The sequence below is a fragment of the Stenella coeruleoalba genome (genome assembly GCF_951394435.1).
Source record: "Stenella coeruleoalba genome assembly, chromosome: 16".
Taxonomy (NCBI): Eukaryota; Metazoa; Chordata; class Mammalia; order Artiodactyla; family Delphinidae; genus Stenella; species Stenella coeruleoalba.
The window spans coordinates 81,106,561-81,132,524 of NC_137162.1; the positions used below are offsets into that span (position 1 = coordinate 81,106,561).

General features: G+C 47.5%; 1 protein-coding gene across 1 annotated transcript in view; it reads right to left on the minus strand.

Moving 5' to 3' along the window:
- Window positions 1-25,964, minus strand: part of DISC1 (DISC1 scaffold protein) — a 347,726-nt gene that overhangs the window by 62,199 nt on the left and 259,563 nt on the right. The window contains exon 10 of the mRNA XM_079901082.1: window positions 10,401-10,461. Within this exon, the coding sequence (XP_079757208.1) occupies window positions 10,401-10,461 (61 nt within the window). The remainder of the gene's footprint in view (window positions 1-10,400; window positions 10,462-25,964) is intronic.

Sequence of the window (25,964 nt, forward strand, 5' to 3'; positions counted from 1 at the left end):
GTTCTGATGCTGCAGTCAAAAATCTGTCTTCTCACATACAGATGGCCAACAGGCACATAAAGATATGCTCAATACCACAAATTATTGGAGAAACGCAAATCAAAATTGCAGTGAGGTGTCACCTCTCACTGGTCAGAAAGTCTACAAATAACAAATGCTGGAGAGGGTGTGGAGAAAAGGGAGCCCTCCTACACTGTTGGTGGGAATGTAAATTGGTGCAGCCACTATGGAGAACAGTATGGAGGTTCCTTACTAGAGTTACCATATGACCCAGCAATCCCACTCCTGGGCATATATCTGGACAAAATTATAATTCAAAAAGGTACCTACACCCCTATGTTCATAGCAGCACTATTTACAATAGCCAAGACATGGAAGCAACCTAAATGCCCATCGACAGATGAGTGGATAAAGGAGATGTGGTACGGATATGCGATGGAATCCTACTCAGCCATAAAAAAGATTGAAATCATGCTATTTGCAGCAACATGGATGGACCTAGAGATTATCATATTAAGTGAAGTCAGACAGAGAAAGAAAAATATCATATGATATCACTTTATGTGGAATCTAAGAAAAAAGGATACAAATGAACTTATTTACAAAACAGAAATAGACTAACAGACATAGAAAACAAACACATAGTTACCAAAGGGGAAAGTGGGGGAGGGATAAATCAGGAACTTGGGATTAACAGATACACACTACTATATATAAAATAGATAACCAATAAGGACCTACTGTACAGCACAGGGAACTATAGTCAATATCTTGTAATAATATATAATGGAAAAGAATCTGAAAATGAATATATATATATATATATATATATATATATATATATAACTGAATCAATTTGCTATACACCTGAAACTAACACATTGTAAATCAACTATGTTCCGGAAACTATACTCATCATTAAGTGAACATTTCAGGGGAAAAAGTTATTTCTGAGTAAAAATTCATTACTAGAGTTCTTACACAATGGAAAGTATTGTAGTGAACGGTAGCGCAAATGCAGACCTCCAAAGTTTATTATAAATTCTACCATTCACATAAACTTTTTCAAACATTACTTAGTTTTATATACGTATCAGTCATACTTAATGTCTAGAATAGAAAACGGCTGTGGTGGGGACTCTAATCCCTATACAAATGTTACCAATATTTTCCCTACCCTTGTTTTTCCTTCTTTTTTTTTCCTACTTTCTAAATTCATGCCATCTTCTTGTATTTTATGTATTATTTTTCTGTAAGTATGTATTTTTATATGTTTAACCATTATTATTTTAAGTATACTGAAGGATTTTCCGTTATAAGATGAAATAAGATTAAAAATGAAATGTGAACAATCAATGGTTACATATTAAATTAATGGTTATGTAGACCTTTGTAGAATTAACCGCTTTAAGATTTCTTATCAGTTTGAATTTCAAAATAGTATGGTATTTTAGATCCTTGTTTCCCCTGGAAAATTAGACAGTATAGCCAAATTGCTTCAATATTCAAAAGTGGGAAAATCTAACAACGAATGCTTTCACAAAGGCTTTCGTGTACATGATGTGTAGGATCAATTTATCCAGTTTTAGAAGGAAATGTGGACTTGCGGCGAAAGACCAACAATGGATGAAGCCACAGTATCTCCTGGGTGGAAGGACAGAGCCCTGAGTGGGCAATTGAGGTGAGAAGGCAGAACAGGGACATAAAAGGAAAATTCATGTCCCAAGACAGGGCGATCAAAGGGCAGGCGAGAAGCAGACGGGAGACAGGACAGGAGCCAGAGGACAGAGAAGTCCCTGTGGGCTATACCTCCTCAACAGAGTTTGAAAGGACAGACAGGAGTCAACCCAGTAGAGAGATGGCTTATCGGGAGGGGATGAAAAGGGCTGATGTACTTCCAGCCTCTGCATCCTAAACGTCTCCTTCTGCTAATGAGACAGAGACAGAGAGAGACAGAGAGACAGAGAGACGGAAAGAGAGAGATAGAGACAGAGAGAGACAGAGAGACAGAAAGACAGAGAGAGATGGAAAGACAGAGATAGAGACAGAGAGACAGAGTGACAGAGACAGAGAGACACACACAGAGAGAGACAGAGAGAGAGACAGGGAGAGAGACAGAGAGAGCTGGCACAAATACAAATAGCTCCCAGCTGAGAACAGAGGTGAACGCAGGAGGGTCACGCCAAACAGAGGAGGGAAAAGAAGCTGAGAATCTGCCTTTCTGAGACGCAGAGGAAGAAAAAACGGGGCTGAGGCTGTGAAGACGGGGTGAGCGAGGCTCTGGGCTCCCAGAGAAGCAGCGGGGTCTGGGGAGGTACTAACGTGTCTGGCTCGTGCCTCCTAAGAGGGGAGAAGGGACGCCTGGGTCAGCAGCAAAACCATACAATAAAAATGCGGAAAACAGAAGCAGGTGTCCGCCCGCGCTTGGTCGCTTATCTCCTGGCCGCCATTTCTTATAGTCACTTCCCCCGGCAGCTTTCGAAATAAGGTCAATGTGGGTTGTTCCAGGTGCACCGAAACATCGAAATCGCCTTGCATAATTCAGAATAAAGAACATTCTATATGGGATCCCAAAGAATTCTAGTCATTGTTAAACTCCTGTTGGGGTGCTGGCGAGCAGCGTCCAGGCTGCCGGGAAGCACAGCTCGGTCAAGTTTGGAATGTACCCCTGGGAGAAGCAGCCTCCCGGGCTTTCAGCTGTTATGCCTTTAAGGGCCGCACACCCGAACAAGGCTCGCGAATTCTGGCCTGAAGTTACCAATAGCTCCACGCTGTAAACTCCCTCTCCCCCGTGCCTTTTGTAACTCTGCCCATTCCCTCTTCATGTCTCTGCCTCTTTCATCTTCTTTGTGCGTGAGTGCCAACTCTTCTGTTAGACAATGAACTCCTTTTTTTTCCTCTGTGGACGTGAAGACAAAGACAGCTGCCGCATAGGCTGGTCACACGCTGCACGTGACATCTGATTCAGTCATCGCAAAATAAGCGAGTGTTAATGTCAGCACTGTCTCATCAGTGAGAAAATTACAGCCACGCGCTCTGATTTTTGTTTCACAAATTGTATGCATGTACTACTATACACATATATAAAACAGGTTCAAGGACAAACCTTAAATGAGTGAAATGAAAAAGCAAAGCAGAAATTCTAAAATGTTCTTCCCACATCCTAGTGGACCGCCTCGTAGGCAGCTGCCTTGGAAACTAGTGTTCCAGGGACCCCATCTTCAGCCCTCATTCCCATCTTCCTGAGATCGTGGGCAGTTGGTCATCAACACTTGCTTGTAGTCATGACTGACCGGCTCCAGGTGCCTTCGGTGACGGGACAGACCTTGACCTCTGAGGCACACTCTGGGCAGCGCACTGCTCCCACTCTAGACGGCACGTCCTCTGGGCAGAGAAACGGTGCCTTAGTTTCTTGATGTCATCCATATGGTACACTGTGCCGACTTAGACAGAAGGTCAGGACAGCACTGCCCAACGAGTACTCTCAACTCCAGGAAGCTGTGTGCCTCTCAGCCCTCGCTGGCTTCTGGGCTGAAGGCAAAGCCGTCCAGACAGACCAGCTGGGAAGGTGATGGTGCCCAGGCAGCAGCCATCACGGCTCTCCCTCCCTGCTTACACCCCGCTGGTCACTGAGCAGTGAGTCCCCTGAGCTACCATTTCCTGGCAGGCTGTCCATATTGAAACTGCAAGATAATGAGAAACTAAACATTAATTTAAAAAAAAAAAAGAACAAAATCACCTTTAGAAAAATATATGTCTCTAAGTAAATTTCAGGTAAGACCAATGAGTTTTTAATAGTTTCCTCTAAAGCCTTATAAGAAGACCTCTGAGAAAGTCTCTATTTCTATAGTCAAAACAGACTTTAATGATTTTTCTGTTTTCTTTTCTGATTATGAAAGTATGATGCACATTCCAAAAAAAAACTCGCTTGAGAAATACAGAAGAGCACAAAGAAACAGAAATCACCTATAATCCACTAAACTGTGCCTATGGTTTGTGGCAGTTTTTATGTTTAACCTTAGAAAAAATGCTAGGAAAAAAAAAGAGAAATTTTCCCATCAGTCATGCATACAAGAGACTCTGTGAGTTTAAATGGAGCCTTAGGGTGGAGGGCTTGGTGCCCACGAGCCAGAGATGTGAGCTGGCCATTAGACAGTAATAAATTTCTCCGGTACAATGGTTAGATACAAGATATAACATAGGATCAGTAAACAGTGTAACCCATCTACAAGCCTTTTGCATATTCCTTTTGCCTCTTTGAGAAAAGTGGCTACCAGAGGATACGAATACTTGAGAAAATAAATACCACATCTTCTATATACAACGGAATATTACTCAGCCATAAAAAAGAATGCAATTCTGCCGTTTGCAAAATGTATAGACCTGGGGGGTATTATGCTTAGTGATTTAAGTCAGACAGAGAAAGATAAATACCATATGTTTTCACTTTTATGTGGAATCTAAAAAATAAAACAAGTGAACAAATATAACCAAAAAATAATAATTGAAAAAAAAAATTCAAGCAAGGTTCAGCTGTAAGGAAAAATGAGCAGGGCCAAAATATCATGCTTAAGTACTACCTCCAGAAACAATAAACCTCGGGGATAAGAAGAAACAATAAACCTCGGGGGTAAGAAGAAGTGGAGAAAACTCTTTAAGAGTAGATTTTTTTTCCCGTTTCTATTATATCCCACTGAGATCTGATGTCAAGACAAATGGATTTCTGGAGCATTACATCTTCTTAGGCTGCCTTGACTTTTTGAATCAAACAGTTGAAAATAACATTTCAAGATACAATGGCTATTTATCCATTCATTCTTTTGTTTTTTTTGCGGTACGCGGGCTTCTCACTGTTGTGGCCTCTCCCGTTGCGGAGCACAGGCTCCAGACGCGCAGGCTCAGCGGCCATGGCTCACGGGCCCAGCCGCTCCGCGGCATGTGGGATCTTCCCGGACCGGGGCACGAACCCGCGTCCCCTGCATCGGCAGGCGGACTCGCAACCACTGCGCCACCAGGGAAGCCCTATCCATTCATTCTTGCATTAAATATAATTTTATTGAAATTGTGCCAGACAGCATGCCAGCCACTTGGAACACAGAGCAAGTGAGCATCCTCAAGGATCTCACAGTCCAACGGAAGCAGACAGAAGTCAGTGCAACAGACTGTTGTCAGTGGCTCCTACTGTGAGAACCAAGAAGGACGCAGGAGGAAGCCAGAGAGGCTTTGCAGAGAAGATACAGTGCTGAGCCATGAGGTGAGCGTGCACCCAGGAGCTGGGAAGGGGAGGGCTCCCCAAAGGAGCTGCTGGGGGCGTGAATTAAGGAACTGAAAGCACAGGCTAGTCTGGGGCACCGGGCACCCAGTGAGGGTGGGGACCCCAGAGACGAGGTGGCAGTAGGCTGGAGCCCCTTCACGGGGAGCCTGGGGGCCTGATGAGGACTGTGGGGTTTATGGTGGACGCAAAGGAGCCTAGAAGGATTGTAAGCAGGACGGTAACGAAGTCGTCCTGGCTGCAGGGGAACAGTGCGCTGAAACCGTGTGAGCCCAGAAGGGAGGCTGTAAGATGCTTTACTGACTCAAGTCAAAGGTAGCAGCGGCGGGAATGGAAAGGAAAGCAGCGAGGGAGTGGGTCTGTGGAATGATCACGACCCTGTAACTGACCGCAGCCACCCTCCGGGCTCTCTGGCTGTAGATAAGGGGAAGGCGGGACATCCCTGAAACAGGTGGGGAAAACATCCACAAATCCCAACTCCTTTGTAGAAACGAGGAGAAGCAACGTACATGCATCTAACTTACAACTTGGATTATTTTTTCCATCGGTTCATTTTCTTCTTGAGAACAACGTGTATTTGCCAGAGGTCTGTTGCTTCTCTGCCCCTCCCTGATAGACAGATAATAAGCCAGCTTCTCCCCAGCCTCTAAGTCACTCCCTGATCGTAAGTCTGGATGTAAAGGAGAGAACGTCACCTCCTCCCGATCCATGAACTTCCATTCAATGCCTTGTTACTGAAGGGGAATTTTCCATTGGGACCGACACATATACACTATTGATAGTATGTATAAAATAGACAACTAGGGGCTTCCCTGGTGGCGCGGTGGTTGAGAGTCTGCCTGCCGATGCAGGGGACACGGGTTCGTGCCCCGGTCCGGGAGGATCCCACATGCCACGGAGCGGCTGGGCCCGTGAGCCACGGCCGCTGACCCTGCGCGTCCGGAGTCTGTGCTCCGCAACAGGAGAGGCCACAGCAGTGAGAGGCCCCCGTACCAAAAAAATAAATAAATAAAATAAAATAGACAACTAATGAAACATACTGTAGAGCACAGGGAACTCTACTCAGTGCTCTGTGGTGACCTAAATGGGAAGGAAACCTGAGAAAGAGGGAGGGGATATGTGTATACGGAGAGCTGATTCACTTTGCCGTACAGCAGAAACTAACACAACATGGTAAAGCAGCTCTACTCCAGCAAAAATTAATTTTAAAAAGGGGAATTTTCAAAATAAATAGAGTAACTGTGAAATGTTTATTTTTCAATTGCAAGTTTGTGTGTTTATACATGTGGAAGTGGATGTATACATGCATAGGTGTATGTATGTCTATATTTATTCTCCTGTATAAGAAATAAAGAGTTTATGGGTGTGATTTACAAATAACGATTTTACTATTGATCTATTTACAATTATACTTGACTGAATAGATACCCTGAGTACATAAAATAACATAATTGAGATATTTTTAAGTACATCAAATATTTGGCAGCCTTAACATTGTTTGATAGCAAATAAAATCATGGTTTTAAAAATCAGGTTTTATAAAAACCTTTTTGACGAACATTCAAACTTAGAGGGAAATTTCCTTTTTTATATAACTCAGATTATTAAAAGGCAAATCTTTGTTTACTATATACTAGGAGCCCCTATTTAATATCTGCCCGCTTTTTTGTTCCGTACCGTGCAGGAGATCCTTCTGAGCTGCTGACAGCATCAGTTACTTCCTAATTTCTAATTCATTTGACTTTTTTGATAGAGAGGGAGACACGGAACCCACCCCGGTTTGTCTCAGTACTTGAGTCTCCAGGTCTCAACAAAGATATTGTTGTCATTTAGATTTGTCTCCAAAATCATGACTGGCCAGATCTAAAGCTCGCCGTGGCACTGATGATCAAGTGTGTCCTCAACAACTTTCTAACGGGAAATAAGCATTTTATTCGATTCTCAGCAACTCTCCTTCTCAACCCCCGTAAGGCCCAGCGATGCTCCAGACAGCGCAAATAAGTAACAAAGATCTTCATCGGCATCTATCACCTTGCTTTCGTCAACATCTCGCAATATTAATTGAGCAGCTACCATGATGCCAACCACCAAGGGCTAAAAACTGGTTTTGTGTTTTAAGATGTTGATCCTCTTGAAAAGAAACATGACTGAGGCAGCATCGCGCCACCGGCCTGCTGGGGAGGGCAGTTCTGTCCCAGGAAGGAGAGCTCGACACTCACCACACTTCCACCGCCTCCAGGCTGGCCTCCCACTCCAAGGCAGCAATAACCCCCCTGCGTGCACCTCAGGGCGCAGCAGTTCCCAGCCTCTGTCTGCCCTGCTACCCACGGCCCAGGGGTTACAGAGCCTGCTGCCTTATCTCCTCTCTATTTGGGTGGTCTCAGCACAGCAGTTCAAACAAATCTGGGCCAGACCTCCTCACAGCTTGAAACAGCAATGGAAAGAGCCCTCAGGAAGTAGCCTGGAGGATGGGCCAGCCACCATCCTGGTCCCCGGAGACTGTTGACGGATCCCAAGTAACGAACATACGTGAGTCACGCAACCACGTTGGCTGGAGAGGTGATGAAATGAGACCGGGCTGTCTACAGATGGGCTGCATTCATTCAGTCATCTATTCAATCATTCATTCAGCAAATATTGTTTGTCACCTACCCTGTTCAGACCTATCAAATCACTGAGGATACATCCTGAACAAGACAGACATAATCTTCCACACCTGACGTGAAGCACTTTGAAAGCAAGAAGAATAATTCAGTGCAAGCACATGACTCAGTCCTGGGGAGTCATGGAAGGCTTCAAAGAGAAGACGTCTAAAACTTGAAGGACGCACGAGGCTTAGACACATGGAGGGCTGGTCAGGGCTGAGCTTGGAGAGGCCCCCAGGGGCACATGGCAAGGGAGAGGTGAAAGCCCGCACATCCATGCACGGGCCAGCGCGCCGTGGGGAAGGACACTGGCCCGTCTCAGGCCGTAGCATCGGACCTCCTGAAGATTACTCCAGATCGCTAAATATTGGGTTGCACCGTAAACGAGTGCCATCTTTCTAGGTCGAAATGGTCTGATATCAGTAGTTTCACACGGTTCCACCTAATACTTCCCAGAACAATAATCCCTTGACCATTTTCCCTTCTAAATGAGTTTCTCTCTCGAAAAAAGCCACAGTGGCATTGAGAAACATACGAGAATCAGTAGGACTGGAGCAGGGCAGTGACGGGTGGTGATGGTTGATTCCGAAGGACCCACAGAGGCCACGTGGAAGAACGCATGAGCTGCAGTGGGACATTTAGGCTTTATCCTTCAGGGGATGGGGATGCACAACGACCAGATTTGCACTTTAAGATGCTCACTGGAGATCACCTGGAGAATGGAATGGAAAGGGCAACACTGTACGGAGAAAAATGGAGAAAGCAGCCCTCACGGTCATTCAGTGAGAGAAGACAGACCCACCCTAGCGTGGTGAACGCAGGTGGGCTGGAGGATGCTTACAGGGGCCTAAGTGGCAGGACTACAGACTGACTCCGAGGGGGAGATGAGGGAAAGCGCAGTGAACCTGAGTCCTGGTTCCACACAGGAACCAGGTGGGAGGCCCTCAACAGGTGGGGGGAGGGTGGCGTTCCCTGGACTGCATACACAGCACAGGGGCCTGGCTTGGAGGGGAAAGGATGAGTTCTGGGCATGACTGTTCAGCCAGCTCTGACGATCAGGACAGCAAAGATCAGAAGCAGCAGGAGGTGAAGGGGACGAAGGTTTGCTGACAGCTGACTATGAGGGTGCTCTATATACAGTGGATAATAAAAGGCACACACCTGGAAGGTAGGTACCCACCCTTCTGTTTCATAGATCAAGAAATTGAAGGTGAACGCTTACCTGAGGTTAGGTAGCTGATAAGTGATAGAGCTGCTATTTAAAGGGGAACTTCTCTACCTATACCCACGTCTCACAGCTCCAACCTGCCACCCACTCACCTAACAGAACGCAGGGCGTGTGGGATGCTTACGGCTAAAACACGGTAAGCAGAGTTCAGATCAAGAGGGATGTGCAGAAACCTGGCCCAGCAGAACACGCGGTAGAGGAGGACACCAGCCTCCGGGCAGTGCCCCGACCCAGCTGAGCGCCCTACTTTCTAAGGAGGAGAGACATTTCCTTAGAGGATGCCTCTTACCTGCAAGCCCTCTCACCCCACACCTGCTCCAGGCCACCTTCGTTGAGGTTCCTCCCCACATCTAGGGCACAGGGCTCAGGGTAATACCAGTCAGTGGTTGGAAGAACTTGCTTTCCAAGCATTAGAATCAACCCTGCAGCACCTCACCTGCCCTGTAGAGCAGAGCTCAGCTAGGCAGCTCCCCTTAATATCTCTTAAGGGAGAAGCGGTATTTTAGCCGATGGCGTTACCCTGGCAGACAAAGGTTTAAGGCATAGCCTGTTTAAAGAGTTATTTAACAATTTCCAAAGCAGTAGCAAAGCGTTTTCCATAGAGCTAAACGCGTCCCAGGGAGCAACGCACATAGTACATTTTCCTACTTTCCTTAATTAGGAACAGATCCTGGTGGCTGGGATTTATTTTCACGAGTACCCGTCCACAAAAACCAGAAACACCTTGACACGATGCAGCAGCCCTAATGTTTCTCAAACCTGAATTCCTAATCGGGTTTAAAAAAAAAGGCACAAGGATTTTTCACCCTTGTTTTGATTCAGGATTCAAAACAGAATCTAAGATGTGCATTCTTATATTGTTCTAAAACATAGATAAGCTGGGTCAAAACCCATGACATCCACTTCAGACATTTCGAAGAAGAGAAAGACAGACCAAGGCATGAATTCTGAATTTAACATACCAAGGAAGATTCTTCTTCCTCTTAGGAAACATGAAAACAATCTTGTGATCTCCCCAGACGCTTTTCAACATCTTAGTCTACTTACTTTTTATAAAAAGAGAAAAGCTCTGGGAGATGTCTGTACGGCACCTGCTTCTTCTGTTACAGGATTCAGAGGACTCCTTTTTTGTGTTTTTCTTTGTTAATTTATTGTAGAAATTGGCTAGCCTTTTTCTTTGCTTTCACCAAATTCTGATATAATAAAGAATCCAGACGTGCCATGGAGTCTGTAATGAAGAAGTTACCATCCCTACCTGTGCAGTTTATCCTCAAGCATTTCCATGTACTTCACAGTATTCACCTTCACACTGGTTTCTGCAAAACAAAAATCCAAAATTGATGCAACTGGAGTCAGAGATGGAACAAAACCCAGAACTGCTCAACTAAAAGCCCAAACCCGAAGGATCACAGTTGAGCCGCTAGTAATGATAACATCCCATGTTTGGAAAACACTCGAATCCATTGGACGGCTTGCCTGGAGGGATGCGTTGGAAGGGGTCTGAGGCCTCCAGGCACTGCCGGAGCGAGGGTATGATGCCTTTCACTACGTGTTTTCAAAGGCAGCTTAACCGGTGTCTGGCGTGGATCCCGTTGTGCTCTGTGCCCCTCACCTTGGGAGTTTGGGAAAGAGTGAGAGAGAGAAGAACACCCCATCCTGTGGTTTAACCAGAGAACCTCACCAATGCTAGCTGAGGATTACAGACCCTTCCGTTGAAAAACAAACAGGAAGCGGATGCAGCCAGTGAGCTGACATCAACTACTCAGCTCCCAAAGCTGTGAGATCAGCTTCCGCTAGAGGTAAACTCAGTGCCTCATAACCACCGAACGCTGAAGGAATAGATGACTCTTATGGCCCAATGGGTCAAAGAGGCACTTTGCTAATGTAGAAGAGATCTGGTACCTTTAGGACAAGCTCTGACACCCTCTGTTTCCTCCTCCTGTGAGGGGTGAAAGTGCCTTGGTCTGCAGGTGATCCCGAACGAGGTGTGACTTCCAGCCCCAGAAGAGCGGCCGGCAGAGATGCCTCTGGAGGATGGTGGCGGTAACCTATTGATGTTGTTCCCTTTCTGTCCTCACCGGTATTACGGCCACTGTGATATTTACCATTCTTTTTATTCCAACCTTCATTCTCAAAGGTAATTTGTGCTGAAGGGCTCGTGAACACCCAAAACTTGGGGTACATGGAAAGCATGCTGCCTGGCTCTCAGCCCTGAGTGTCTGCCTGGGGGACACTCAGGACCCCACCTTGGTCAACATGTATGTGTGGGGTGAGGGACAGGGGCTGTATTGGAAACTGGAAAAAGTACCTTGAAATTCCTCATCAAGAAACCAAATATTCCCAGGAACTACAGTACTTCATTGATCCCCTTTTGGGAAATACTGCTCTAAGAATACAAAAGCCAAACTGATGACCTTTCCGATGGGGGAAAACACACCTTATCAATGCATCAGTAAGACTACTATTAAAAGGCTATGATTAAACTGATTATTCTGCTTCAGTTGGAGTTTATTGTCTATTTATTCCCACTACAAGGTAAGCTCCGTAAGAACTGGGATGCTGTCGGTCTTACTCAATGCTGTACCTCCAGTACTTTGAATAGCATTTGTCTGTACTAGTTTCTCAACAAATGTTGACAGAATACTTGAATAAATCTAGTACTTTTCTCTTTGTTAAAAAAAGAAAAGAAAAGAAACCAAATATTTAGATGGAAATGACAACAAAAGTTCTGGTTAATTCGTTGATGATAGTTAAAACAGAGATACATACAGTGAAAGGAACTGTTGAAGTTGATCTCTTATTGATCTGTGCTTGACTAAGCTACAAGTTAAGGTGTGCTAAGTTTTTTCTCCAAATAAATCCGTTAAGTATGTGTTGTCAGCTCCTACTATGAGTCAGGTCGTGTGCCAGCATGGGGATTTAGTCACGGGGATGTGGTCCTTCAGAGCAGAGATCTCACTGGTTCACCTGGAATAAGTACTGCAAACCCAGAATATCCCAACCAGACATGCTGTTTCACAACATCAAGAGAAGGGGGTCAGAGTGGGGCTGCAGAGTGCTCAGGGCAGGCTTCGTTGAGAAGGTGACATTGAGTAAAAGCATGGAGACGGCGGGGAGAGCACGTAAGCAGCACGCCGGGAAGGGCAGAGACGCGGACCGGCCAGCCAGGGCAGCAGTCTGCCTGAGCGTCTCACCAACATGTGGCCAGAGCAGAACGTTCCCTGGGGAGAAGCGATGAGGGCAGAGAAACAGCTCAGGTCCAATCACGCAGGCCACTGCAGCAGACTCTATTTCCAAACACGGCCACAGTAATATTGCTGGCCCCATACGCTCTTCCAGAACTTGGCCACTGTCCATCAAACAGGGAAACCTATTTCTCTCCCCTTGCATCTGAACAGGCTAGGACTGTTCCCCCAGCTGCGCGTTCCCCCAGCTGGCAGGAAGGATGCTGTTTAACTTCTGAGGCTAGGATCCAGCTCCTGCCTGGCTCCTCCTCCCGGGAACCCAGCCGCCATGCCGTGGGGAAGCCCAAGCCACACGAGAGGCTGTGTGGAGCTGTTCTGGCTCCCGGCTGCCGGGGCAAAGGGCTCAGCCTACAGCCCGCATTTTTTTTTTTTTTTTTTTTTTTTTTAGCCGCAACATTTTATTCAGTTAAGCAGGCTCACAGAGCAGGAGAGAAACGCCAGCTGCAGGGGGAAGGTCCTGCAGATCCATGCCCTGCATCCCCTCAGAGGAGGAGGTGGGGTCCTGGGGACAGCTCCCTCCGTCCATCTGTCCCTCCGTCCAGAGTCCCAGGGAGTGGGTGCCCCCGGGCAGGGAGTGGTTACTGGGAGGTAGGGTAGGAAGAGGGTGGCTGGCTCCCTGCCGCTCCCAGCAGAGTCAACCCTGCCATGGCTGCTGCTGGGCCTCCACTACACCCCGGGCGGGGCTGTGGACCCAGAAGCCCAGCACGCGGCTGGGGACAGGTGGGAGGCAGTGTTGGAAGCACACGCCACCAGGAATTGCTTTTTTAAAAGTATAAAGTGTTTTGGAAAAGAAAAAGGAAAAACATCTACATAAAAATTTCTTCACATATAAAATCCTGAAGAAGGTACAAGGTAAGACCCAGTGCTAGGGGCGTGCTCAGATATGCAGAGTGAGTGTGTGTGTGTGTGTGTGTGTGTGTGTGCGCAGACGTGTGAGTGAGCGAGCTTTCAGATGATTTGGGCCTTTCAGTCTGAGGGACCCGGACATCATGGAAGGGAGACAAGCCATCCCTGCTGCTCTCTGTCGAACCCCCTGACTCACAGAATGTGTGCACATAATAAACGGTTGTACGTCATTAAGTCGTGGGCGTTAGTAGTTCTACAGCTGTAGTAACTGGAAAGCCATCTCGGGATTTGGGGTGTCCCGAGTGAAATGGGAAAGCACTGCACAAGAATGGCAAGCAACGGGCTCGTGGCTGCTGTGTTGAGACCAGACTGTAGGAGGAGGTGAGGTGATGGGGACCGAGACCAGGGCGTCAGCAGAGGCGGCGATATGAGGCAGATTTTAGGTACACGTTAAACAATAGAAACAACAGGAGTTCCTGACGGATTGCATTTGCATGTGTGAAAAGGGGCCACGTCGAGAATGACCACAAGGTTTTTGCCCTGAAATAAAAACAGAGTCGCCAGCAACCGAGAAGGGAAGATGGCGGCGAAACCCGTTTGGGGAGACAAGCAGGACTTTAATTTTGGATTGAAATTTGCTAAGAAAGTAGAACTCTAATGTCCCCCCCGCCAAAAAAAAAAAAAAAAAAAAAGATAAATACGTGAAGTGATGGATGTGTTAATTAACCTGATGAGGGGAAACTCTTTCACCATGTATATCAGACATCACGATCACGTTGTACACTTTATCTCACAACGCTCTTTGTCAATTATACCTCAATAAAGCTGGAGAAAATAAAAGCAATCGAAAAACTTTTAAAAAGAGTCCAATTTTGGATACGATAAATTTAGGTTTATTAGACATCCAGCAGGACTCGCAAGTATAGAGTTGGATATATGAGTCTAGAGAAGCTCTGGACTGTAGACGGACACTCAGAAGACCCTGGCGACTGAAGCAAGGAGACGAGATGTCATCACGCAGGGAGTGAGAGTAACTTAAGAAGCCCTTGGTGATCCCATATAACTATGATTATATTGTGATAGCACTTTTCATGCAAGGGACCAAAATTCACAGCACCTCCCTTGAGGACAAGACAGCCATATTCTCGTGTTTAAAATAATCCAGAGGTACACCCTATGAATGATTTTGTTAAGAAATCGGACACCAAGTACTTGAGTCATCTAAGCACTTGACGCTCCAGTTAGTAACCGGCTAGACCCACAAGGAACATCTTGCCCACTGGCCCGGAGGCTGCCATCTGCAGAGGATGCTGTGTTGATTGCCTTCGCTGGATCCTGACTCATCTCCCAGGCCAGTCTTTGCTCACATATTCCTGGGTTGACTCATAACCTTCCAGAGAGACCCAGACCATAGATGGGGAGTTTAGGTTTTTAACTTCCTAAGAGCTATGCAACTTCCTAAGAGATACGCCCACAGAGGAGACACTGACTGAGAACAGAGCTCATCCTTTCTTCCCTTACCACCAGCCCTCCTCTTCCCTCCTTTCTCCAGCATCTTAGAGCAGGGACCCAGGGAATGGCAGTGGTGGTGAGGCAAGATTCCAAGAACCAAGGATGGTACCGAGGGAAGCTGAGTACTAAAGGGAAAAGGAGACCAGGGGTCACCGGGCATCTTGATGTGGAAAAGGCAGGAACACTTCCCCTCCTCCCCACATGCTAAGAGAATCTGATATCCAGAATCGGGCCAAAATATCAGAATGGACTTCATATAGTTTTATGAATCCAATTAAACAAGAACTGATTGATCATTAAACACAGCAAAACTGCGAAAACATTTATGGGAGTGCATGGCACAGACACAAATCAACGTTACAGGAATGGAACCTGGGTCCCACTTCATGCGAGACACTACGCTAGGCACTATTTAAGTATAATAGAGATACGGCCTCAAGGAGCCCAGAGAGCGCTGTAGGGCCAGATGCTAACATTGATTTCTCCTGGGAGTGCACAGCAACATTTTCCGTAAGTCTTCATCATAAGTGATGATCCAAAAGTAACCCTATGAGTCTAATGAGAAAAAAAAATTACCAAGCTACCCAGCAATAGCCTTTTCAGGATAAACTAGGAAGGTAGGAGAATGTTAAGTAGAAGCAGGTCTAACTAGGTTTCATTGCATGAGCTCCTTTGTTTGCATAATAAAAGGACAGCAGTATTTGTCATGATAATAGTACAGGGAATGAGTGACACCCAGGCAGCCTTGCCTTCGGATTAAATGAAGCAGTGATTCCAAAGAAGTTCAGCCCCGCCTCAATTAACAAGGCAGCGTCATGAGATCGGTACAGTAGGATCTCAAATTTGAAAATGGAAGCTGAAGGGACCTCATCAGTTTAGCATCAATCACAAATTTTGTCTAACGTTAGCCATTTTATTGACGTTTTTCTAAGATAACCTAAGTACCAAGTGAGGTCTGACCTCGTTTTATGAAAATAAGTCAGCAGATTTCAAAGGTAGATTTAGACAAGATGAACACCCATTAGTGAAATCTTCCAGAAGGAAGACGTGAAAGACAAAGGAGAAATTTTAGAATTCTGAGAAACGTCTGAACATCTGAAGTATTATTCTTCCGCTTGAGTTAACGGAAGGGCTTCTGTTTACCTGGGTAATTAAACCACACAAGGAGATGAAGTAGTAAAGTGGCACTAACGAAGAGCCAGGTAGGCCAACAACATGGAAAAAATGGACTTGCAGTTGGGTTGTCCTAGTAGGTGGGATGGAGCAAAATTGTGTGACCTTGAAGTCCGGCAGAATCTGTTACAGGAGGTGCGACACAACTCAAATCTTACACTGAAGATGGAAATACCAGCCTGAACCCTTGCTGCTACCAGAGTGATCTTGACTGTCACACTGGAAACCCAATATGCAGAAATACTTGAGATCAAGTTAATGACATCAATCTAGTTAACATTTGATTGAGCACTTCCTACGCGTCAGGTACTGTTCAAAACATCTGCTCTAAATGCCACACAATAATAGTACATATGAAGCAGTTATTATCATCCCCATTTTGCAGTTAGAAAAACAAAGGGGCAGCGAGGATCATTATAGCTCACACAGCTAGTGAGGGGCAGTCCCAGGGCCCCCACCGTTAGAGAACACAACCTCAATTTTAAATAACAGCAGTGAGGAAATGCACACTGAACAAACACATGTGAAACTTCAGCCGCCAGCAAAATGAAGCAGGTGTTCAAAGAGAATCAATTCAGGAGAGGCCAAAGACTGCTGTAAAAGTCAGTTACAAGGAGCACTGGCCATTACAAAGCAGCCACCAACAAATGGAAACCTAACAGCATGTAAACTGTGGGGAAGAATACCGCTAACATAGCAGCATAAGATACATTACCACTGTGTAATATATTTATATATCTGCTGACATATCAGCATAAGATACATTACCACTGTGTAATATATTTATATCATATATCTGCTGACATATCAGCATAAGATACATTACCACTGTGTAATATATTTATATCATATATCTGCTGACATATCAGCATAAGATACATTACCACTGTGTAATATATTTATATCATCTATCTGCTGACATATCAGCATAAGATACATTACCATTGTGTAATATATTTGTATCATATATCACATATATACGTGTGTACATATACGTATACGTGTATGTGTATCTATATATATATTGTATAGGCCAAGGTGATTTCAAAGTAGTTTGCAATGAGAAAATAATTACTAATTTTCCCAGGCTTACATTCAGGTTGGGTCATTCCTCCCAATAATAAGATGTCAAATTCATGTGGTTTTACAAGGTTTTTGTTTGCCTCTATGGAGTTGTTCACAGCATTCTTCTGCCATCACTATGTGTAGCGGTCATTTACATAGAACTCTCGAGAGAGAGATCCTGAATTAAACAGGATATAATCCTTCCTAGGCTTTAGACTTGTCACTGCATATCCGCTGGGGTTGGAACCAAACGAACACACCATCACTAGATTAGCAACGGACTCACTTCTCATCGGCAGGACATCATTCCGTGTGGTGTTGTCAGTTCTCTCTGATGTTGCTAAGAGATTTGCAGAGAGAAGAAGAATGATCAGATATGGGTCCTACAGAGCTAATAAACACTAACGAAGAGCAGGCGTCTCTTTGGGGTTGTATCTGACTCTCATTCTTACATCTATCTAATGCTTCTGAAATGCCCACCACGTGCTAGGCTCTGCATTCGGTACTGCGGCTTCAGACATGAACGTGATGCTGCCCTTCGCCTGGGGAAAACCAGGTTTGGTGACAGTCACACAAATAGGTAGCTAATAAAAGCAATGAGTTTGGTCCGATGCTAGAAACGTAAAGCAGCGGTCACTCTGGGAGCATCGCGGAAGGAGATTCAGCCCCGCTTGAGGGGATAAAGCATGAGTCCCAGCGGAAGTGACTGAGCAGAGATCTTAAAGGATTTTCCACGCTGGCTGAAGCCGGAAGAGGCGTGCGTAATCCAAAACATCAATGGCACATAAAATAAGATTTGCGTTTTAGAATATCCGGCATTTAATGCCATATCATTCTACCTTCCCAATAATTTCTGAATCATTTTTCCCTAAGCTTACACGTAGATTACTTGCTGTAGCGCATGATTCCACACCAAGGGAAGATGAGGTGGGCTATAGGAGATGGCCAGGTCCAACTGTCCCAAGGCACGGGCTCTAAGCCTCCATCACCACTGTCACGGCGACTCGCGGAAGTGGAAGTAGAGATTCACAATTCGTCCAGATTTTCTCCTCTGGGCAAGGTGAGTGGGGCTGTCCCGTTACGGTAACTTCAGAGGCAGAGAGTGGGAAAGCCTTTTCAGAAGTGGAGCATATCCTAACATGATTCAGTTGTCCGTGAAGAAAGTAAAAGCAATTATTCTTGGCTGTGTTGATGTTTATGCTATTGCTTCCTACCGTTCTGTGCTGTGTGACGGTGTCTGGCCGCAGCTGCCCCGCGAGAAGCCCTGCCCTGTCGCCCTTGAACCCAGAGTGCATCTCAGGGACTTAGCCCGGACACTCATGTCAGTAGAAACCATGCCTGCTTAGATGGGAAGAGATCGTGGGCAGGAGGAAAGGGAGGAGAGTGAGGAAGGAAGCTCCCCGAGGTTTAAAAACATTAACTAGATAGTGAGCGCTTGCTCTACGTAACAGATATAGCCCCACTTCCAATTTGACCTGCTGTGCTTATCACCAGTTAATTGGGTATCATCTGATACAGTAATTCTCACTTTCCCTGTTCAAACCTGCCTCTACATGCAATCTCCCCGTGCCCTTGAAGCACACAGCCTATAAATCAGCACCATTCAATGACAAAAAGAAAACCAAGGGCACACGGTATGGAAAGCTAGGCAGAAAAAAGCTAACACTGTCAGTTCCGCGCAGCCTCCCTCCGCAGCTCCCCTCACTCACACACTCTCGCCAGCCACGCGCTCCCACTGACTTCCCAGCTTTCCCTGCTGACGGCAGGCCTTCGGTCTGCTTTCTTGCTTCCTAGCACGTAGCCTTGAAAGAGCTGTGACCTGGAGACCCGTTTACAATATTTTGGAAGTTGCTTAAAATGTCTATTTACTAGTTTTGCCTGGGAGTGTCCATTTGAGACTATACACTCACGTTCTGTGATTCTCTCTCCTCCCTTCCCTCAAAGACACGCACACCTCACACATGCCCACGTGATTTACTTCTCTTCGTCCTTTTCAAAAGGCAGACAAGGAATAGAATTGGGGACTTTATTTTTAAAGTGGAACACTATTTTCTTAAACAACTAGTATTAAAAATAGTTTAAGCCCAAATCCACACTTGATCTTTTTTAATTTTTATTTTATATTGGAGTATGGTTGATTTATGATGTTGTGTTAGTTTCAGGTGCACAGCAAAGTGATTTCAGTTATACTTTCTCAGATTCTTTTCCCATTTAGGTTATTACAGAATACTGAGTAGAGTTCCCTGTGCTCTATGGTAGGTCCTTGTTGATTATCTAGTTTATATATAGTTGTGTGTATTGGCCAATCCCAAACTCCCAATTTATCCCTCGCCCCGACCTGGATCTTCTAAAGCTAAGGAGAGTGAGCTCACACTGGCTGCCGGTGTGATGCTTTCAGTTGTGTACGTTATTATGAGAATTCTCTCTAATTCTCACGGTAACTCCCTAAGTCCCTTTTGAGGATAAGGAGACAGGCTGAAGGAAGTTCATTCCAGGAGTAAATAAAAAATAAAGGCTCATTCGGTTTTATTCCAGAGTCTATGTTTTTTCAAATGCGCAATACTGCTGCCCAATTGTTAGGGAACATACCTTATGAATTTCACTGAAGGAAATCCACATTTCACAGAAGGAAAGAATTTACTTTTGCCTCTGAAGCAGAGGCTTTACATCCATTAAAGGCCTGAAACTGGAATCTCTCTATTTGACACAAAACCATCCTAGTCTGACGGTCTGTCTGAGCTATTGCCCTTGGAAGAGAGATCCCAGACCGTGGGTGGGGAAACTCAGATTGTGCTCCAGGGCAAGGACTGGCCCGTGTTAAGCTGGTCAGATCCCCGACAACACCGTGTATCCCAGGTTGAAGATGCCCTGCTGCACCGTCTTGGGACATAACTTGCGCCTGGCAGGTTGTGGCAGGGTGGCGCCGGGGAGGGAGAGGGGAAGATTTTAACATCAACCTCTCCGCTTACGTGAATCACACCCACGTCCCCCTCCTCCGGCACAGGGGCTCCCTGCCCGACACCCTTCCCTCTGGGGGCCCATCATCCTCAACCCAGGCCCCTGCTAGCAGGTCCTAGCCCTCACCTGCTTCTCAGCAGTCTGCCGTCTACTGAGGGCACACGGACGGGAACAGTCAAGCTCCCTGTCCCGGAGTTTCCAACGCTGCACTGAGTGAAGAGGCCCTTCCCTTTCCAGGGCCCAGAATGAGGGCTGCAGCCACCGCAGCCAGGCTTCTGTCGCAGCGGGAGGATGAAGGTGACACTCAGAGGTCAGCAGAGGAGGGACAAAGGGGAGGGAGTCCTGACAGCTCCTGAGGCCCCCTCCACCTCCAGGAGGGTGACCTGGGCCAATACAGACCCTCCTACTGTTCCTGGAATATCCTCCTCACATGTTTCTACCTTTCTGCCCACCGAGACGCTCCCTGCTTCCCACGTGTTCTCTCCCTTTCCGGACTCCTACACACATTTCCCACCTTCCTATAGCCTTCAGGCTCATTTCGGGCACGGCTGTCCTCTCTGCCGGAATCATGGACGTTATGTCCTTTGAACCCTTAGCGCCCGGCATGATCGTGGGCCCAGAGAAGGTGCCCAGCGCCTCAGGCACCAGGTCCCAGGGGCCAGGGCTGCGCCAGCCTTGACGGAAGCCACAGGGAGGAAGACACGTGTATGTTCTCAAGGAGTCGACAGCCTGATGAGACAGAAATCAGAACAGATTCTCAGAATGCCGAGTAACTGAGGTCATCAAGCAGGGAATTACCGGAGAGTGGAGGACACACGAATGCAACCCAGCCTGAAAAGGAGAGAGGGGGCCGCTTGGGCTCCCTGGAGCTGAGAAGGATGTGAATACAGGGCTATACTTCAGTCTCTAGTACAAACAAAGCAATGCATGTGGAAGAGGAGAGGGGGCGTGTGATAGGGATAAAATAAAGAGGGAAGATTCCCAAACTCCCATCTTTGGCACTAAGCCATTCACAAGGCCACCAGCATCACAGACCGTCGGCATCCTGCCCATCCCTGCTGCAGGTATTGACCTGCTGGGCACCCAAACAGTGCAAATCCAGATGAAATCCATTTACACATGGACTACACAGACGTTCCCAACCTCTTACAGGCTGGGACAAAGTCCAAAAGTGAACTGGCTTTTTTTTTCCTAGATAAGGGCCAGACAGGGGCCAGCACTACACCTGAGGTGGAAAACTTGGAATCTGGTTCCACGTGAGGCTCCGAGCACGGAGTGTGCCCATCCAATCAGTGCGTGTCACTCAGTCCCAGGCATGAGCACAGCTAACTCAGCCCCAGGGTCCAGCTTCCCCCTGTGGCCCTCCCGTGACATGGTGCCCCCTTCTCTTGGGAGCTGTCTTCTCCATAGCAGAGGTCTCCTGATCTGCTGGCCTCACCATACCTGAATAATGATAAAACCTACCTTTTACACCTCAAGTTAAGACAACAGAAAACGCTGTATTTAGCCATTCACTAGACTGACTCACAACTTTAAACATCTAGATCTACAGTATCTGCGCCCCGTGCTGTGTCTCTGCCCCAGCCCCGCAGGTATTAGTGATAACCCTGCTCTCACCAACATTTGCAGTTAATTCTGTAACGGACAAGGGAAAGAAAGAGATAGGCTTTATCAGCCACAAACACAACATTGTGAAAGAGCTGGATTTCAGCCTTATCAGGACAGCCGACGGGGAATGCAATCCTCGATCGCCCAGAGCCCGGGCAAGCATGTGTGTTATGAGACGCCCAGCCGGCACCTTCCTGGGGGCAGCACCTGGCACAGAGACAGTGCAGGGGGCTCAGCACAGGGGTGGTGAGTTGAGGGCTGGGAATGCCCACCCTGGCTGTGCCTCTGTGGCCCCAATATGGTGCCCTGAACCAAGGTTTGGCACATCTGGCTACTGCATTTTCCACGTCCAGGCAGTAGAGCTGGAAGGCAGAGGAGGCTGAGTGCAGAACTCAGATGGAGACCACGTGTTCTCCCTCCTCCAGGCCACTGCACTGGGCCCCAGCTCCCCCTCTTCACACGGGCCCTTCTCACTGGAGAGAGAGCCCACAAAAAGCGGCTTAACACGTTGCGTTGGCTTCTCTTTGCCCTTGCAACAAAACACAAACCCTCCGCAGTGCCTGCAAACCCTCTGGATAGCGCTCTATCCGCATCGTGTCCACTCACCCCCTCCACCCACGTCTGGCCTCACCAGCACACCGGGCTCTTTCCTCGTCCTCGCCTGGCGTGCTTCTCCCCTGTACTCCCTGCAGGGGTGGTTTTCTTTTCCTTTAAGCCTCAGTCTAAATGTCACTGCCTTAGAGGTGCTCCCCCTCCAGCCATTGGCTATCTGCCACCCGGGTTTTTTTCCTTCTGATCCCAGACTGTTGCCTCTGTAGGCCTTAGAGCTTCTCTCCTGTAATGATTTTATTTATGGGTTCATTCACGGGTTGTTTTCCATTTTCAATTTTCTGTCCCTCCCATTAGAATTCAAGTTCAGGAGGACAGCACTCCACAGTGGGTTCCCGCTACGTGTTTGTTTTTGGGTTTTGGTGTTTTTGGCTGTGTTGGGTCTTGCTTGTCGCGCACGGGCTTTTCTCTAGGTGCTGCGTGAAGGGGCTACTCTTCGTTGTGGTGCGCGGGCTTCTCGTTGTCATGGCTTCTCTTGTTGCAGAGCACGGGCTCTAGGCAGCCAGGCTTCAGTAGTTGTGGCACACGGGCTCAGTAGTTGCAGCACGCGGGCTCTAGAGCGCAGGCTCAGCAGCTGTGGCACATGGGCTTACTTGCTCCGTGGCATGTGGGATCTTCCCAGACGAAGGCTCGAACCCGTGCCCCCTGCACTGGCAGGCAGATTGGATTCTTAACCACCGCACCACCAGGGAAGGCCGCTGTGTGTTTGTTAGTTAGATTATGTATTCACTCTATTACAAAGTGTGTCTGATTTCATGTTCCTGGCCTTGCTGCTGAGTCCCACTCTTGCCCTGTAAAGCCGAGAAGGGCACGTGGGGAAACATCCTGGTTATGAGCACAGGCGCTGGGCGTTCGGCATCCCTGGGGAAAGCTGGAAAGCCGGCTGTGTGCCGGGCGTTAGGAGACACTGGTGCCTTACACACTGGACTTGAGTGTCAACACGCAGCACCGCCTGGCTGCAAGGAATCTCTAACTCACACCCCAGGTGTGCAGAGCGGCCGCAGCTAGAAATCTATGTGAAATCAGAAGGTTTGGTACCAACTCCTAACCCGAGAGCAGGGATTCAGGACTGTGGGTGAAGAAGGGCCCCCCAACCACCAACCTGTTCACAAGGATGCCTAAGAGAGCAGCGTTTGTAAACCGGGGCCACAGGCCCCCTGCTAATGCTCTCATCTTCATCTGCTCCCACCCGCTGTCTGCAGTGGGCACAGTGGAAACGGGAGCGTTGACTGGGAAGCAGAAGACAGAAGGTCAAAACTCCTTCCAGGACTCAGGGTGCAAGCCCGCTACGGCCCCTTGTCACAGTTGAGAACGTAATGCAGCAAATGTTGAGACTGACTCTGATTTTCAGTCTTTGTATTTGGGGCAAAGCTAAGTGTGAAAATGAAAGGTACTAAAACAAAGTGCAACAACACCTCTAACAGCTTCTGAGGGCCTCCCTCCCGCGCACACCCTGAAGAGCACAAGATCCATGAGAATTTAAAAATAGCCTAACATGGGTTTCAAATAGAGTAAACGAAATGAGTCCAATTTTCTATGCCTTTCATTTTAAATTATGCGCCGTCTAGAAGCAAACAATGCGAGTGAGGCGGATGGGATATTCAAAATCTAATTTTCAAAAACTGGGTCCTAAGGCAGAACGGTGAAAATGCATTTACACCTAGAATTGCGCCTGCAAGTCAATCCCGGCTGAGCGAGTGGCCCTTTGGCTGGCGAGGGCGCCTGGCCTGGGCGCACGCAGCCTCAAGAAGCCAGTTCACAGGCTCGCGGGTACCTAGTGAGCCCCTGCTAGGTGCCAGCTGGTGTGCTGGGTGCTGAAGGAGACCCCGCTCTCCAGCCCAGTGCCTCAAGAACGTGGTGAACTAGCAAGAGGGTCGCACAGGTAAAGGGGTCTTTACAGCACACGGGGAGAGGCCGGGACAGACTAGCTGGTGAGCGAAAGGCAAGCACTTCACGTGGTGGAGACGGATGGAGACCATGGAGATGTCACGGGGAGGGGCGTAGCCAAGTAGAAATAGGAGGGATGGGCAGGGAGCAGGGCGGGTAGCAAGGAGTGAGCTGGGCAAGGAGCCAGAGGCCAAGGCTTGGAAGTAAGCAGAGAAAGGGCATAGTTGGGAAACTGGATGTTGGGGCCACTGAAGACTGAAGTGTAAGGAAGGAGGGGAGGGTGAGAAATGAAGACGGAGAAAACACGTCAAGAAAGGCTGTTCGAGCGTCTACCAAGAAGCATCGTGGGCCCGGGCTCCTGGTCCATTACATTGCCTGCAGTGTACAGAGTGGATTGTAGGTGGGTGGGATTAGATGTAAGAGGACCAATGGAATAGTGCTGCTGAGATGCAAGAGGCTGGGAACCAGAAAGTGCTTGTGGGATGGATAAAGGCGGGCTGATATCAAAGATACTAAGAAAATAGAATTGACAGGACTTAGTGTTCGGTTGAATCCATTCATTCATTCATTCATTCACTCAGCTACCGCACACCAAGCAGGCACTCGGTGCTAGGCACTACCATCAAAGCTAGAAACACCACAGTGAAAACGGAGCGTGAAATAAGTAGGTATTTGTAAAAATGCTTAAAGCAGTGCCCGCTATTTGGGAACTATTGGGTTATTGCTTAAATAGAATGAATAAAATAGAACAGACGTGGAGCTTACGTTCCAAGTGGGGAGAGAAGCAAAGAAGTAAGTATGATACAGCAGCTGCTGATAAGGGAAAAGGGACCACACGTGTATCAGGCGAGGGCTGCCATCGTAAATAGGGTGGTCAGGGGAGACCTCCTTGAGACGGTGACAGTACAGCAAAGACCCGGCAGAGGTGAGACTACACGAAACGTAAAACCAGAGAAAAGGACCGGCCTGATGCCAGGGCTCTGGCTTGGCCAACTGGCAATGGACAGCACCAGAAAAAAAGATTTGGGAGGACGGAAAATTAAGTTCACTTTCCAACATGTAGAGCTGGATCTGTGTTTAAGATATCCAAGTGGAGTTGCCCGACGGAAGGTGGTCGTGAGGGGCAGGAATTCACGAGGCGGAGGACAGAGATCCAGCCAGGAGTGGGGCTCAGCTTCTAGGGGCTGCCCACGTTCCCCAGCTCATGACCCCCTCCTTCCAGCCTCAAAGCCAGCAGTCCCATGTCAGGTCATTTCCTGCCTCAGGTTTCTCCACCTCCCCTTCTGCCTCATCTCTCCTCTGCTTCCAGCCGAGAGAGTCCTCTGCTTTCAAAGGTGCTTATGATTAGATTGGGCCCCTCTTTATAATCCAGGACACTCTCCTTCCTCAAGATCCTTAACCTCAGTCATGTCTGCAAAGCCCCTTGTAACATCACATATTCATAGGTTCTGGGGACCAGGGCGTGGCTATCTTTGGGGCCATCATTCTACCTAGTATGCCAGCCACGTAGCATGACAAGAAAAGGTAGCTGGGGACAGAACCCCAAAAGGAACAAAACCTTAAAACGATGGGCAGAGAAGGAGAAACTGGGACATATGACAAAGATGGAGTGGCCAGAGAAGCAGCAGGACCCCCGGAAGGGCAGGGTCTACAGAAGCAAATGAAGGATGAAGTGTCCCTAAGTGTCACCAGGACTAGACATTGCCAAGAAGGCTGGAAAGGATCGCCTGGCACAATAAAAGGATTACTGGGGATCCACAACTGCCTTCACACACACACACACACACACACACACACACACACACACACACACACACTCTCTCTCTCTCTCTCTCTCTCTCTCTCTCTCTCTCTCTCTCAGAAACCCCTCTTTCACATGGCTTCCTACCAGGCTGCTGTGCCCCAGGCTGCTGCCC